The sequence below is a fragment of the Coregonus clupeaformis genome, chromosome 16 (assembly GCF_020615455.1).
Source record: "Coregonus clupeaformis isolate EN_2021a chromosome 16, ASM2061545v1, whole genome shotgun sequence".
Lineage (NCBI taxonomy): Eukaryota > Metazoa > Chordata > Actinopteri > Salmoniformes > Salmonidae > Coregonus > Coregonus clupeaformis.
Window position 1 is genome coordinate 24,910,743 of NC_059207.1, and position 12,876 is coordinate 24,923,618.

The window sequence follows — 12,876 nt, forward strand, 5'->3', positions numbered from 1 at the left end:
AACTTGACTGAATGGCCTGCACAGAGCCCTGACCGCAACCCCATCGAACACTTTTGGGATGAATTGGAACGCCGACTGTGAGCCAGGCCTAATCGCCCAACATCAGTGCTCAACCTCACTAATGCTCTTGTGGCTGAATGGAAGCAAGTCCCCGCAGCAATGTCCCAACATCTAGTGGAAAGCCTTCCCAGAAGAGTGGAGGCTATTAAAGCAGCAAAGGGGGGACCAACTCCATATTATTGCCCATGATTTTGGAATGAGATGTTCAACGTGCAGGTGTCCACATACTTTTGGTCATGTGGTGTGTGTCCTTATTATTATTATTTTAAAATCGCACTCAGAAGAGGTTACAGTATAACATTTGATTGTGGAGTTGATTGTGGACTACAGGAAACGGAGGGCAGAGCACGCCCCCATTCACATGTAGTGGAGCGGGTCGAAAGCTTCACGTTCCTCAGTGTCCACATCCCTGAGGACCTATCAAGGTCCAAACACACCAACACAGTCGTGAAGAGGGCACGACAACGCCTCTTCAGAAGGCTGAATATGTTTGGCATGAGCCCTCAGATCCTCAAAATGTTCTACAGCTGCACCATTGAGAGCATCTTGACTGGCTGCATCATCGCTTGGTTTGGCAACTGCATGGCATCTGACAGCAAGGCGCTACAGAAGGTAGTGCGTACGGCCCAGTACATCACTGGGGCTTAGCTCCGTACCATCCAGGACATCTATACCAGGCGCTGTCAGAGGAAGGCCCAAAAAATTGTCAAAGACTCCAGCCACCCAAGTTATAGACTTTCTCTGCTACCGCATGGCAAGCGGTACCGTAGCGCCAACTCGGGGACCAAAAGGCTCCTGAACTGCTTTTACCCCCAAGCCATAAGACTGCTAATCAAATGGCTACCCAGACTATTTGCATTAACCCCCCCCACCTTTATTTAGCACTTACATTGGCTCTATACTCACTCACACATAATACACTGACACTCCAAGACACACATAGACACACACACACACTACATGCGCTCACACACACAAAATACTCACACACATACCTATTGACGCCACACAAACACACACTCACACCTAGACACACTTCACACTCTTCACAAACGCTGCTGCTATGCTGTTTATTATCTATCCTTATTGCCTAGTCACTTTTATCCCTACCTACATGTACATATTATCTAAATTACCTCAACTACCTCATACCCCTGCACATTGACTCGGTATCGGTACTCCTTGTACATATCCTCGTTATTGTTATTTTATTGTGTTACTATTTCCTTTTTTTTCTTTTTTCTTTGCATTTTCTTTCTTACTTTTTATCTCTGAATTGTTGGTAAAGGGTTCGTAAGTAAGCATGTGACAAATACAATTTGATTTGATTTATAAGGATCATTTAGTTGCTAACGGCAGCCAACAGGCCTTCAACTTAAGTTACTCAATGAGAGGGTGCAGCACTGAGCTAGCCTGCAACGTCACTTCCTGGAGTAGTTCAAACTAAGCATGTTATGTCTCCATGACCGACTTAATTTGGCTTCAGTGCGCTATTAAGTCTTCAAATAGGAATGAATGGTGTAACGTGATCAATGGCTTTGTCCATTCATATATACAGTCATTGACTTAACTAAGGAGTCAGTGGTGATGTATCCATCAATATTCTCCAATAATGCCCCTGATTGTAACTGCGGCCCCTCAGAAGGCTCACTGGTGATGAGATTGGAGAGCTTGATTGGTGAGCTGGAGATGTCACTGCTGTCTGTGACTCTGATTGGTTTCATCTCAATGGACTGCGCCGCTCCCATAGAGGGAACATAACTTATATTTGTGAGGCTTGTCCATACTGAGCTATCCCAGACTTCTGTGGGTGACTGTGGACAGTACCCTTTTTGGTGCAGGTGTTGAGTAGAAGGGGATGGGCAGGAAGGTGAGAGGGTGGTCAAGGAGGAAGACATGAATGAAGAGGAGGAAGGGTGCACAGGGCAGGATGAAGAGGAGGGAATGGTGGTGAAAGAGGAAGAAGACAAAGAAAGGTGGGGGAGTTTGGGGTGAATGAGAGGCGTCCTCTCTGACATGGTTGGCCTGACACTCAGGATCTCGATGTCACTGCAGACACAGTCCCCCACCTTGAGACACCGCAGCCTCTCACTGGTCTGTAGATGGTATGGACAGAATAGAGGATGAATGGAATCAGGCAAGAAGTTGCACAGTCATTTTATCAGATTGCAAAACAATAATTATGACTATAACATGCTGTACATCTGTTTATTGTCATCTGTTTAAGGTAAATCCAAATGAGAGAAAACACGTCGGACAAAGAGGCAGTACTCATCAACTTCAGACACACGAGACATGAGACATATGAAAGCCTGTATAGAACTGCACTGTACCTCATATAGGTGGTGGTCCAGTTCAATGGGTTTGATGTTCATCCCAGCCGGGTACCCAAACACCTCCACTATACAACTTCTCAGCCTGGAGGATAGCCACAGAGGAGGTTAGACAGGGTTCACATTACACATTGACTGTTAAGGATGCCATAGGACCAATGCTAATCTTGAAAAATGAATTCTGCATGATTATGTTGAATGGATAGTGTTTAAAGTGTCTCACATTTTCCAGAATAGACACAGGAGGATGGCGAGCCCCAACAGCAGCAGGAGAGGAGTTAAGATCTTAGCCAGGAGAATAGAGGCTGTCACAGGACACAGCAGCACATACTGTAACACCAGTTCATTACTACTGGGCTCAGAATGTCATGATCCAAAATACAAATGTGCTTTCAGATTTAAAAAGAGTGAGCAACACCCCACATAATTGAGTGTCTACGGGAAATGAGGCTTTATTTCACAGGTTAAATGTAATGTCAAAAAGTAGAATCCCACCTAAATAGACATACCCAAAAGTTATTGTTTATCATGAGAAAGCCATAAACAATACCTAGTAACTACTGTACTGCCAGAAATATCAAAATCTCACCTTTCTGGTAAAAAATATTTATACATTGCTGACATGCAGTCACTTTTGAGGACACAAAGTACACAGTATGATTTTTTTTCCTATTCAACGAAATTGGGGGAATAGGGCATGAAATGATTGAAATTCTAAATATAGTAACAATCAAATTATAAATGACTTATTATAATATTTCACCTTTCTTATAACTGTCAAATAAATATGATCATACTTAGTGACAGTACAAGATTGGCACCATTTAATATAACTGATGACAGAGCATTTTCTGCCCAGCATCCTCTGAGTGACGCAGAGACGACATTCAAATGCCTGCTGACTTCAGCTTTAAGCACAGTGAGTTCATCCCTCTGTGACCAAGAGAAAGTGGTCTTGTTTCAATTCCATGAAATTATTTTGTATTTTTTTCATGTTGAGAACTCTAAATCCATATGAGAACCTCACAGCGAGATGAGACTGCCTTTGCTGCAATCGCTAGGGTCTCCCTGTTCATATGCCTATCGTATGCTGAGCTGCGCAGTTCACAGCCAGAGGAAATCGATCCTTTGTCTGGATAGGCCAGAAAATTGGAAGTTTCACTCCCTATGCAAATGAGGTGTCATATTTCACAAACTGCATCTCAGATGAGAGCTGAGAGCGGCATGTGAAGCGGGACAACCAGAGCTTTCATGGTGTGCACAACAGTTGATGCTGCGCCGTTTAACAGAGCGTTCTGTACACAGAAATGTCGGTCGGAACCAGTCCAGAACCGCTCAAAGTCCCCTAAATAGGGGACTTAACATTTAAGAGGTTTTAATAAGGTAATTTCAGTATGACCCAGTCTGTCCCTTCCCCTAGAGTGCTCCAGCCAGAGTTGGACTCACGGATTGTCTGGGTCCTGACAGTTATGGTAGTTTGCGGGCCTGGTCCAGCATTAGTGAGTGCACACAGATGGAAGGTGTACTTCTGGTGCTCCTGCAGTCCTGCTATGGTTACAGACTTATTGTGGGGGTCCGCCACCATCTTGGTAAAAGGACCTAGAAACAGGAAACACAGTGTGTCAGAGGAACAAATCTTCTCATGACTTCTCTTAAATTGAATTGCTTGTTACCCATGACATTGATGATACCCACTTGGCACATGACCTGGTGACCTCTGGGACCAGGCCTCGTACACGGTTACCAAGTAACCAGTGATGAACCCTGGGTGAGAGTGGTCGTCCTCATGGTAACGCCACTCCAGTGTCACAGAAGAGGATGTTCTTCTAACAGGCTCAACCAGCCTGGGATACTGGACAGGCTCTGTAGGTTGAGAGAAAGGAGGAAGAGAGAAAGAGAGGGGAAGGGGTTAAACGGGAGAGAGAGAGAGAGAGAGAGACACCCCCTACAACTTCCACAACCTTATTTATCACACCACATAATCACAGCGTAACCCACTCACTGAGTTCTTGGGAGTAGCCAGTGCGGATCCCCAGTAGTTTGTCTCCTTCGTCAGTGCAGCCATATATATCAAAGGTGTACCTATGGCCCGCTTTAAAATCTCCTGCAAAATAGACATATTGTAACTAAAAAGTAGTGCAGGGTAGGCTTTAAATTGAAACAGAATTTGGACGGTTTCCTTTTTCCTTGTTACTACTGTAATTACAGCATTACTAGACAGCAACTTTGTGTAAAATGTTACCAACAAGGGAAATGGTGGTGTGTGAAAACCTGTTGTGTGATACCTGCTGGTAGGGACACTGACGTGTTTCCCACTGGCACCCTCCTCCATTGCAGAATGCAGGGAACTCCGCTTCCCACTGTGCACCACTCCACAGTGTACCCACAAGTGACAGCTTCCTGCTCTTCCCAGATGAGGTGGAACCCTCCGCTGGCACTGCCACTCACACGCGTAACACTCCGAGGAGACTCTGGACGAAAGACAATAAGAGAGCTAGAGACAGTCTCACTTACAGAACTGCTGTAGGCCCAAAGAAGAGCAACCTGTGTACAACTGTAACAGAAGTAAGACAAAAAGTTGGCTCAGGTATCAGAACAGGTTTCAGCACAAGAATTGGAAAATACGTTGGTACGGACGTTTTGGTACTGGTGTTGGCACAAAGCAGGCAGGTATAGAGGGCTTGCAGTTGACGTACGAATCCTCCTGGCGGCCATGTTGGAAGACCATCGCATGAATTACTCCGACAACAACAGCTGAGTGGCTACCCCAAACTGCATGGTAACAGCGCCTAGAATTAGTTGATTCATCACCGCGGTCATTTTCTGTGCAGTATTTGACGGTTCTAACAAGGCAGGAAAGACAACAGAAGAGAAAAAATGTACACAGAGGAGATAAGACTCAAGAACTATCAGAAAAGCGAAGAAACCTTTTTGCCTGTCAAGACCTGAACCCTGACAGCTGAAATGTCACAGCATAGAACAAATGCCTCAATGGGATAGGACAACCTGCTGTGTTGACTATTGGTTGTTCCGGCCAAACAATATATTTAATCTTTATATGACAATAAAACACCTGAATGAATTAAACACAACCAAATAATCAAGAGCCCTGATGGTATAGTTGACCTGAAGAAGTGATATTCTAACAGCTGGTGTGCTTTTCATTTCTTTATGTACTGTAGGTTCACCAGCTGACCTCTATCTAGACACCCATGTCTACTGGATTCCCACTGTGAAGATGAGCAATGCTGCAGCAGCATCAGTTTCTACTTCTACTTCGTGCTTTTCTAGATATGGAAGGAGACGGTGTCATATGCTGTGCTTTGGTCAATCTGAATGATTCTGTTGTGCCATTTGAATAGAGAGCACCTTCACCTTGTCGTCATAACAAAAGTGACCCCTTAGACCATATGAATATATAAAATGTAATTTGGAACAACATGTAAAATACTATTGTTTATGAAAATTATAAACATACTGTACTTTAACAATAGGCTATATTGTTGTATGGGTGCCTTGCGCCATTGAATAAAATGTATTTTTTTATAGCCTAACTATTCTCTCTTTCTTTTTCAATTTATACACATTTAGACAATTGAATTGTTGTGGTAGTCTTAGGCAAGCCATCTTCATTATCACAGTGGTACCTCCAAGTGCCACTCAGACCTTTTGGGAGAAAAAAGAATCTGGCATTGAACTTGATAGAAGTAGTTGTGTATATGTTTTAAGCAAATGATCCCATCATCTCCTGCTTCCAGACATTTCACTACCTAGATTACAAGGGTTGGATTTGCACTAAACAATTTCATGTCAGCTCAAGGCATGTACAACATCTAGTATAATGATTAGCCTCATACGTTGTCTACTGGTATCATTTTTAAATTGAGAAGATATACATGTATCTCAACAATATATAAGCAATGTATAAATTCAGCTATTCTGTTTCAGAAGCGCAATGTCAAGGGGTGCATTGCAAATGCCCATAAGGCTAATGCCATCATATTGTAGGCCAGTGGTTCCCAACTACGGTCCTTGAGTACCCCCGGCAGTACACATTTGTATTGTAGCCCTGGACAAGCACACCTGATTCAACTTGTCAACTAATCATCAGACCCTCAATGAGTTGAATCAAGTATGTTTGTCCGGGGCTACAACCAAAATGTGTGCTGTTGGGGGTACTCGAGGCCTAGAGTTAGGAACCACTGCTGTAGGCCTATGGCTGCATTGGCGTTGCACGCCATTATCATCAGCTGCAAAATGGGTTCACATGGCTGATATCCTGAAAAAAGATTGACAATCAAATAAAACTAATTGGAGAGGTTACAACTGAACAAAAAGGTAGGTCATGTTCATTTGAGAATACAACACAGAAACACAGAGAAATTCATGAGATTCCCTTCCCTTCTTTACTGCAGGATTGTGATCTGTAATTAATCAACATTGACACTAGTTCATCTTTAATAGTTTTAAGGTAACAATTAAAACAAGTTTAAACACTTCCCTTCAAAGAATCAACACTCATATAATTTCAAAGTGTACAAGTATTCTAACTCATATGTAAAGGTTAGACATCTTAGTAACAAGTAGGCTATTATTACTAAAGCATAATTTTAAGTGAACAAAAAGAAGGGTAACACTTTACTTGACACCCAGCGTCATAACACGTTATGACACGGTCATAACCATGTCATAATATGTCATAACAGCTGACATAACTTGTCATTACCTTTCATAATATGGTCATAACACTGTCATGGCCCATATGTTTACACCTGTTGTGACATATATTGCGTTATTTTATGGCTGGTTATGACACCTACATACTGTAAGAGTTTCGAAACCCACATTTATTCAAATGTAGTTTTTTTCCCTGCCAAGAAGTTTCCCTTAGCTTGAAAGTGTTATTTTTTTTGACACTTATGTAGGTGTCATAACCAGCCATAAAATTATTACCGTGGGAGTTTTTGTTGGTTTTGACATTCTCATGTAGGTGTCATAACCAGCCATAAAATAACGCAATATATGTCACATGACAGTGTTATGACCATATTATGACAGGTTATGACAAGTTATGTCAGCTGTTATGACATATTATGACATGGTTATGACCATGTTTATCACTAGGGACTTGAACTGGAGAATTGTTTCATAATGTCCTCCCACAAAGGTACCTCCCCTATCCAGAGTAGCCTACTCTCTCCCTTCTTTGACAGCTGGAACTGCTAGCTAATCCTTTCACCCTATCCCATGGCTGTTAGCTAGCTAGCTACCTAGCTACAAATGCATTTTGAGTTTGAGTTTTTAAATTACAATGATAAATACATCAAAAGATAGCTAATTGGCTAATATGAAGTTAGCTCATTGTTAGATGGTGATGTTTAATTCACTTAGCTAGCTATACCGTATGTAAAGCTAGCAGCTCATTTTAGTTAGCCTGCACAATAAGTTCCTGTAGCTAGCTTTAATACATATATATTTTTTTATAATTAAAAATATATACACTGCTCAAAAAAAGAAAGGGAACACTTAAACAACACAATGTAACTCCAAGTCAATCACACTTCTGTGAAATAAACTGTCCACTTAGGAAGCAACACTGATTGACAATAAATGTCACATGCTGTTGTGCAAATGGAATAGACAACAGGTGGAAATTATAGGCAATTAGCAAGACACCCCCAATAAAGGACTGGTTTTGCAGGTGGTGACCACAGACCACTTCTCAGTTCCTATGCTTCCTGGCTGATGTTTTGGTCACTTTTGAATGCTGGCGGTGCTTTCACTCTAGTGGTAGCATGAGACGGAGTCTACAACCCACACAAGTGGCTCAGGTAGTGCAGCTCATCCAGGATGGCACATCAATGCGAGCTGTGGCAAGAAGGTTTGCTGTGTCTGTCAGCGTAGTGTCCAGAGCATGGAGGCGCTACCAGGAGACAGGCCAGTACATCAGGAGACGTGGAGGAGGCCGTAGGAGGGCAACAACCCAGCAGCAGGACTGCTACCTCCGCCTTTGTGCAAGGAGGAGCAGGAGGAGCACTGCCAGAGCCCTGCAAAATGACCTCCAGCAGGCCACAAATGTGCATGTGTCTGCTCAAACGGTCAGAAACAGACTCCATGAGGGTGGTATGAGGGCCCAAAGTCCACAGGTGGGGGTTGTGCTTACAGCCCAATACCGTGCAGGACGTTTGGAATTTGCCACTGGCGCCCTGTGCTCTTCACAGATGAAAGCAGGTTCACACTGAGCATATGTGACAGACGTGACAGAGTCTGGAGACGCCGTAGAGAACTTTCTGCTGCCTGCAACATCCTCCTGCATGACCGGTTTGGCGGTGGGTCAGTCATGGTGTGGGGTGGCATTTCTTTGGGGGGCCGCACAGCCCTCCATGTGCTCGCCAGAGGTAGCCTGACTGCCATTATGTACCGAGATGAGATCCTCAGAACCCTTGTGAGACCATATGCTGGTGCGGTTGGCCCTGGGTTCCTCCTAATGCAAGACAATGCTAGACCTCATGTGGCTGGAGTGTGTCAGTAGTTCCTGCAAGAGGAAGGCATTGATGCTATGGACTGGCCCGCCCGTTCCCCAGACCTGAATCCAATTGAGCACATCTGGGACATCATGTCTCGCTCCATCCACCAACGCCACGTTGCACCACAGACTGTCCAGGAGTTGGCGGATGCTTTAGTCCAGTTCTGGGAGGAGATCCCTCAGGAGACCATCCGCCACCTCATCAGGAGCATGCCCAGGCGTTGTAGGCAGGTCATACAGGCACGTGGAGGCCACACACACTACTGAGCCTAATTTTTACTTGTTTTAAGGACATTACATCAAAGTTGGATCAGCCTGTAGTGTGGTTTTCCACTTTAATTTTGAGGGTGACTCCAAATCCAGACCTCCATGGGTTGATACATTTGATTTCCATTGATAATTTTTGTGTGATTTTGTTGTCAGCACATTCAACTATGTAAAGAAAAAAGTATTTACTAAGATTATTTCATTCATTCAGATCTAGGATGCGTTATTTTACTGTTCCCTTTATTTTTTTGAGCAGTGTATTTACTTACTTGAATAGGTTCTCCCACTGCATCTGTTTTCTGGGTCCTTAGAAAGATGAAATAAAGGGCAATCTTCCTGAAGTTTCCGCTGCTAGCAAAACGCAACCAGCCATGTGGACGATTGCAGGACTTCCACTAGATTGACTCTGGTCATCTAACATGGCGCCTGGTGTGGTTGCTAGGTGATTTGTGACGCAACTGCAAGCCCTCTATTGCCACAGGTGTTGATAACTGACCTATTCTCTCCACCGGAGGTATGGTGATGTGGGCTAGGGGGGAGGAGCCAGGCTGAATAACAGCCTGGATGATCATGTCACACTGCCCTGGGCCAATGGAGATATATGTCTGTGTCTGCTCTCTATCCCTCCACAGGAGCCACTGGTGTCCCTCCTGCCTCCAGCGTACCTTGTAGCCCTGGATTTTTACACTAGACGCCGAGCCACTGAATTGCTGAGGAGAAAGAGAGAGTTGTTCATGTGCTGGACAAAACAAATGCCTGCTGAGATTTGATCACACAATGTAAGACCAGGTTCAACACTCAATAAACCAATAATCTGAACTGGCTTTCTCTCCTCGTCTCCTCTCCTTCATCTCATCCAGCAGTCAGGCCTCACCGGGGTCCAGAGCAGAGTGACGTTGCGCTGGCCATGGGACAGCAATCTGACCCTCCTCCACACATCCAGCCTCACCAGGGGGTCTGCACAAAGAAGCAGGAAGAGGGTTCAACAACCCATCAATAAACCTTCAAAAAGCAGTAACTTCACCACTCCACTATGATAGGACTCACAGGTAGTGAAGAGCGTGGGTTGTGTCCACTCTCCCTCTAGGTTCACATTCACAGCACAACGAACCCTGGTGGCATAACGGGTGTTGGGCGAGAGCTGCTCCAGGCTGACATCACAACGGTCATCCGAGCCACCATTGCACAACTGATGCTAACACAGCCACAAGACAAGACAGAATGTCACTGGGTTTACATCAGACCCCATTGGAACACCTGATGTGTATTCATTAATGCAAACTGTAGCAAAACATTTTGCAATCGAAAACGGTGCGCAACAAAGAGTTTCTATTGGACAAATTCAGGTAGGTCCTTCCCCATTTTGTCCCGTTTGCTTCCGTTTGGTTCCTTGTGAGTACACCCCTGATCCATCAGTGGAAGTGGGGTGTAGTTCTATCAGTCTAGACAAAAAATCACACATTTGAAGTATAGCCACTAAAAACATGTCAGAATGGACAAGAGACCATTCTGTCAAAGCTGATGAGCTAGTGTGAGCTATATTGATAATTTAATTTTGTCACCTGTCAATGACTGAGTTTTCCTCACCATGGATGTGCTCTGTAGGTCTGCTGCTTCAGCCTGGCGTGTCTGTCTCCTAGGCTCTACTGGGTCTGCTGTGACCTGGCATAAGAGCTCCACCCCAGACACGTTCCCCCTCACAACCCAGGACACGTTGGCTTCAGTCACCCCTGGACTCACTCTCACTCCCTCTGGGACTGGGAACACTGCACACACACAGCATGCAAATACAATACATCTTATGATCTAGATACCACTGTTGATCAAAAATGTGTTACACTAAAGGTGGTATTTGTATTTATTATGGATCCCCATTAGCTAATGCCAAGGCCACAGCTACTCTTCCTGGGGTCCAACAAAATTAAGGCAGTTTATACAATTTTAAAAACATTACAATACATTCACAGATTTCACAACACACTGTGTGCCCTCAGGCCCCTACTCCACCACTACCACATATCTACAGTACAAAATCCATGTATAAGTGTGTGTATAGTGCGTATGTTATCATGGGTGTTTATGCATGTGTCTGTGCCTGTGTTTGTGTTGCTTCACAGTCCCCGCTGTTCCGTAAGGTGTTTTTTCTATCTGTTTTTTAAATCTAATTTTACTGCTTGCATCAGTTACTTGGTGTGGAATAGAGTTCCTTGTAGTCATGGCTCTATCTAGTACTGTGCGCCTCCCATAGTCTGTTCTGGACTTGGGGACCGTGAAGAGACCTCTGGTGGCATGTCTTGTGGCGTATGCATGTGTGTCCGAGCTGTGCGCCAGTAGTTCAAAGAGACAGCTCGGTGCATTCAACATGTCAATACCTCTCACAAATACAAGTAGTGATGAAGTCAATCTCTCCTCCACTTTGAGCCAGGAGAGATTGACATGCATATGATTAATGTTAGCTTTCTGTGTACATCCAAGGGCCAGCTGTGCTGCCCTGTTCTGAGCCAATTGCAATTTTCCTGTCCTTTTTTGTGGCACCTGACCACACGATTGAACAGTAGCCCAGGTACGACAAAACTAGGGCCTGTAGGACCTGCCTTGTTGATAGTGCTGTTAAGAAGGTAGAGCAGCACTTTATTATGGACAGACTTCTCCCCATATTAGCTACTGTTGTATCAATATGTTTTGACCATGACAGTTTACAATCCAGGGATATTCCAAGCAGTTTAGTCACCTCAATTTGCTCAAATTCCACATTATTTATTACAGGATTTAGTTGAGGTTTAGGGTTTAGTGAATGATTTGTCCCAAATACAATGCTTTTAGTTTTTGAAATATTTAGGACTAACTTATTCCTTGCCACCCACTCTGAAACTACAGTGAAGGAAAATAGTATTTGATCCCCTGCTGATTTTGTACGTTTGTCCACTGAGAAAGACATGATCAGTCTATAATTTTAATGGTAGGTTTATTTGAACAGTGAGAGACAGAATAACAACAAAAAAATCCAGAAAAACGCATGTAAAAAATGTTATACATTGATTTGCATTTTAATGAGGGAAATAAGTATTTGACCCCTCTGCAAAACATGACTTAGTACTTGGTGGCAAAACCCTTGTTGGTAATCACAGAGGTCAGACGTTTCTTGTAGTTGGCCACCAGGTTTGCACACATCTCAGGAGGGATTTTGTCCCACTCCTCTTTGCAGATCTTCTCCAAGTCATTAAGGTTTCGAGGCTGACGTTTGGCAACTCGAACCTTCAGCTCCCTCCACAGATTTTCTATGGGATTAAGGTCTGGAGAATGGCTAGGCCACTCCAGGACCTTAATGTGCTTCTTCTTGAGCCACTCCTTTGTTGCCTTGGCCATGTGTTTTGGGTCATTGTCATGCTGGAATACCCATCCACGACCCATTTTCAATGCCCTGGCTGAGGGAAGGAGGTTCTCACCCAAGATTTGATGGTACATGGCCCCGTCCATCGTCCCTTTGATGCGGTGAAGTTGTCCTGTCCCCTTAGCAGAAAAACACCCCCAAAGCATAATGTTTCCACCTCCATGTTTGATGGCGGGGATGGTGTTCTTGGGGTCATAGGCAGCATTCCTCCTCCTCCAAACACGGCGAGTTGAGTTGATGCCAAAGAACTCGATTTTGGTCTCATCTGACCACAACACTTTCACCCAGTTCTCCTCTGA

The 12,876-nt window shown here is 44.2% G+C and overlaps 1 protein-coding gene across 1 annotated transcript in view; it reads right to left on the reverse strand.

Moving 5' to 3' along the window:
* Positions 1–1,258: 1,258 nt before the first annotated feature.
* Positions 1,259–12,876, reverse strand: part of osmr (oncostatin M receptor) — a 42,547-nt gene continuing 30,929 nt past the window's right edge. Inside the window, exons 7-17 of the mRNA XM_045225965.1 lie at positions 10,774–10,952; positions 10,234–10,381; positions 10,061–10,143; positions 9,683–9,896; positions 4,679–4,864; positions 4,396–4,497; positions 4,089–4,256; positions 3,840–3,992; positions 2,617–2,698; positions 2,394–2,478; positions 1,259–2,156 (exon numbers count right to left, since the gene is read on the reverse strand). Of these exons, the coding sequence (XP_045081900.1) occupies positions 1,590–2,156; positions 2,394–2,478; positions 2,617–2,698; positions 3,840–3,992; positions 4,089–4,256; positions 4,396–4,497; positions 4,679–4,864; positions 9,683–9,896; positions 10,061–10,143; positions 10,234–10,381; positions 10,774–10,952 (1,967 nt within the window). The 3' untranslated portion in view covers positions 1,259–1,589. The remainder of the gene's footprint in view (positions 2,157–2,393; positions 2,479–2,616; positions 2,699–3,839; positions 3,993–4,088; positions 4,257–4,395; positions 4,498–4,678; positions 4,865–9,682; positions 9,897–10,060; positions 10,144–10,233; positions 10,382–10,773; positions 10,953–12,876) is intronic.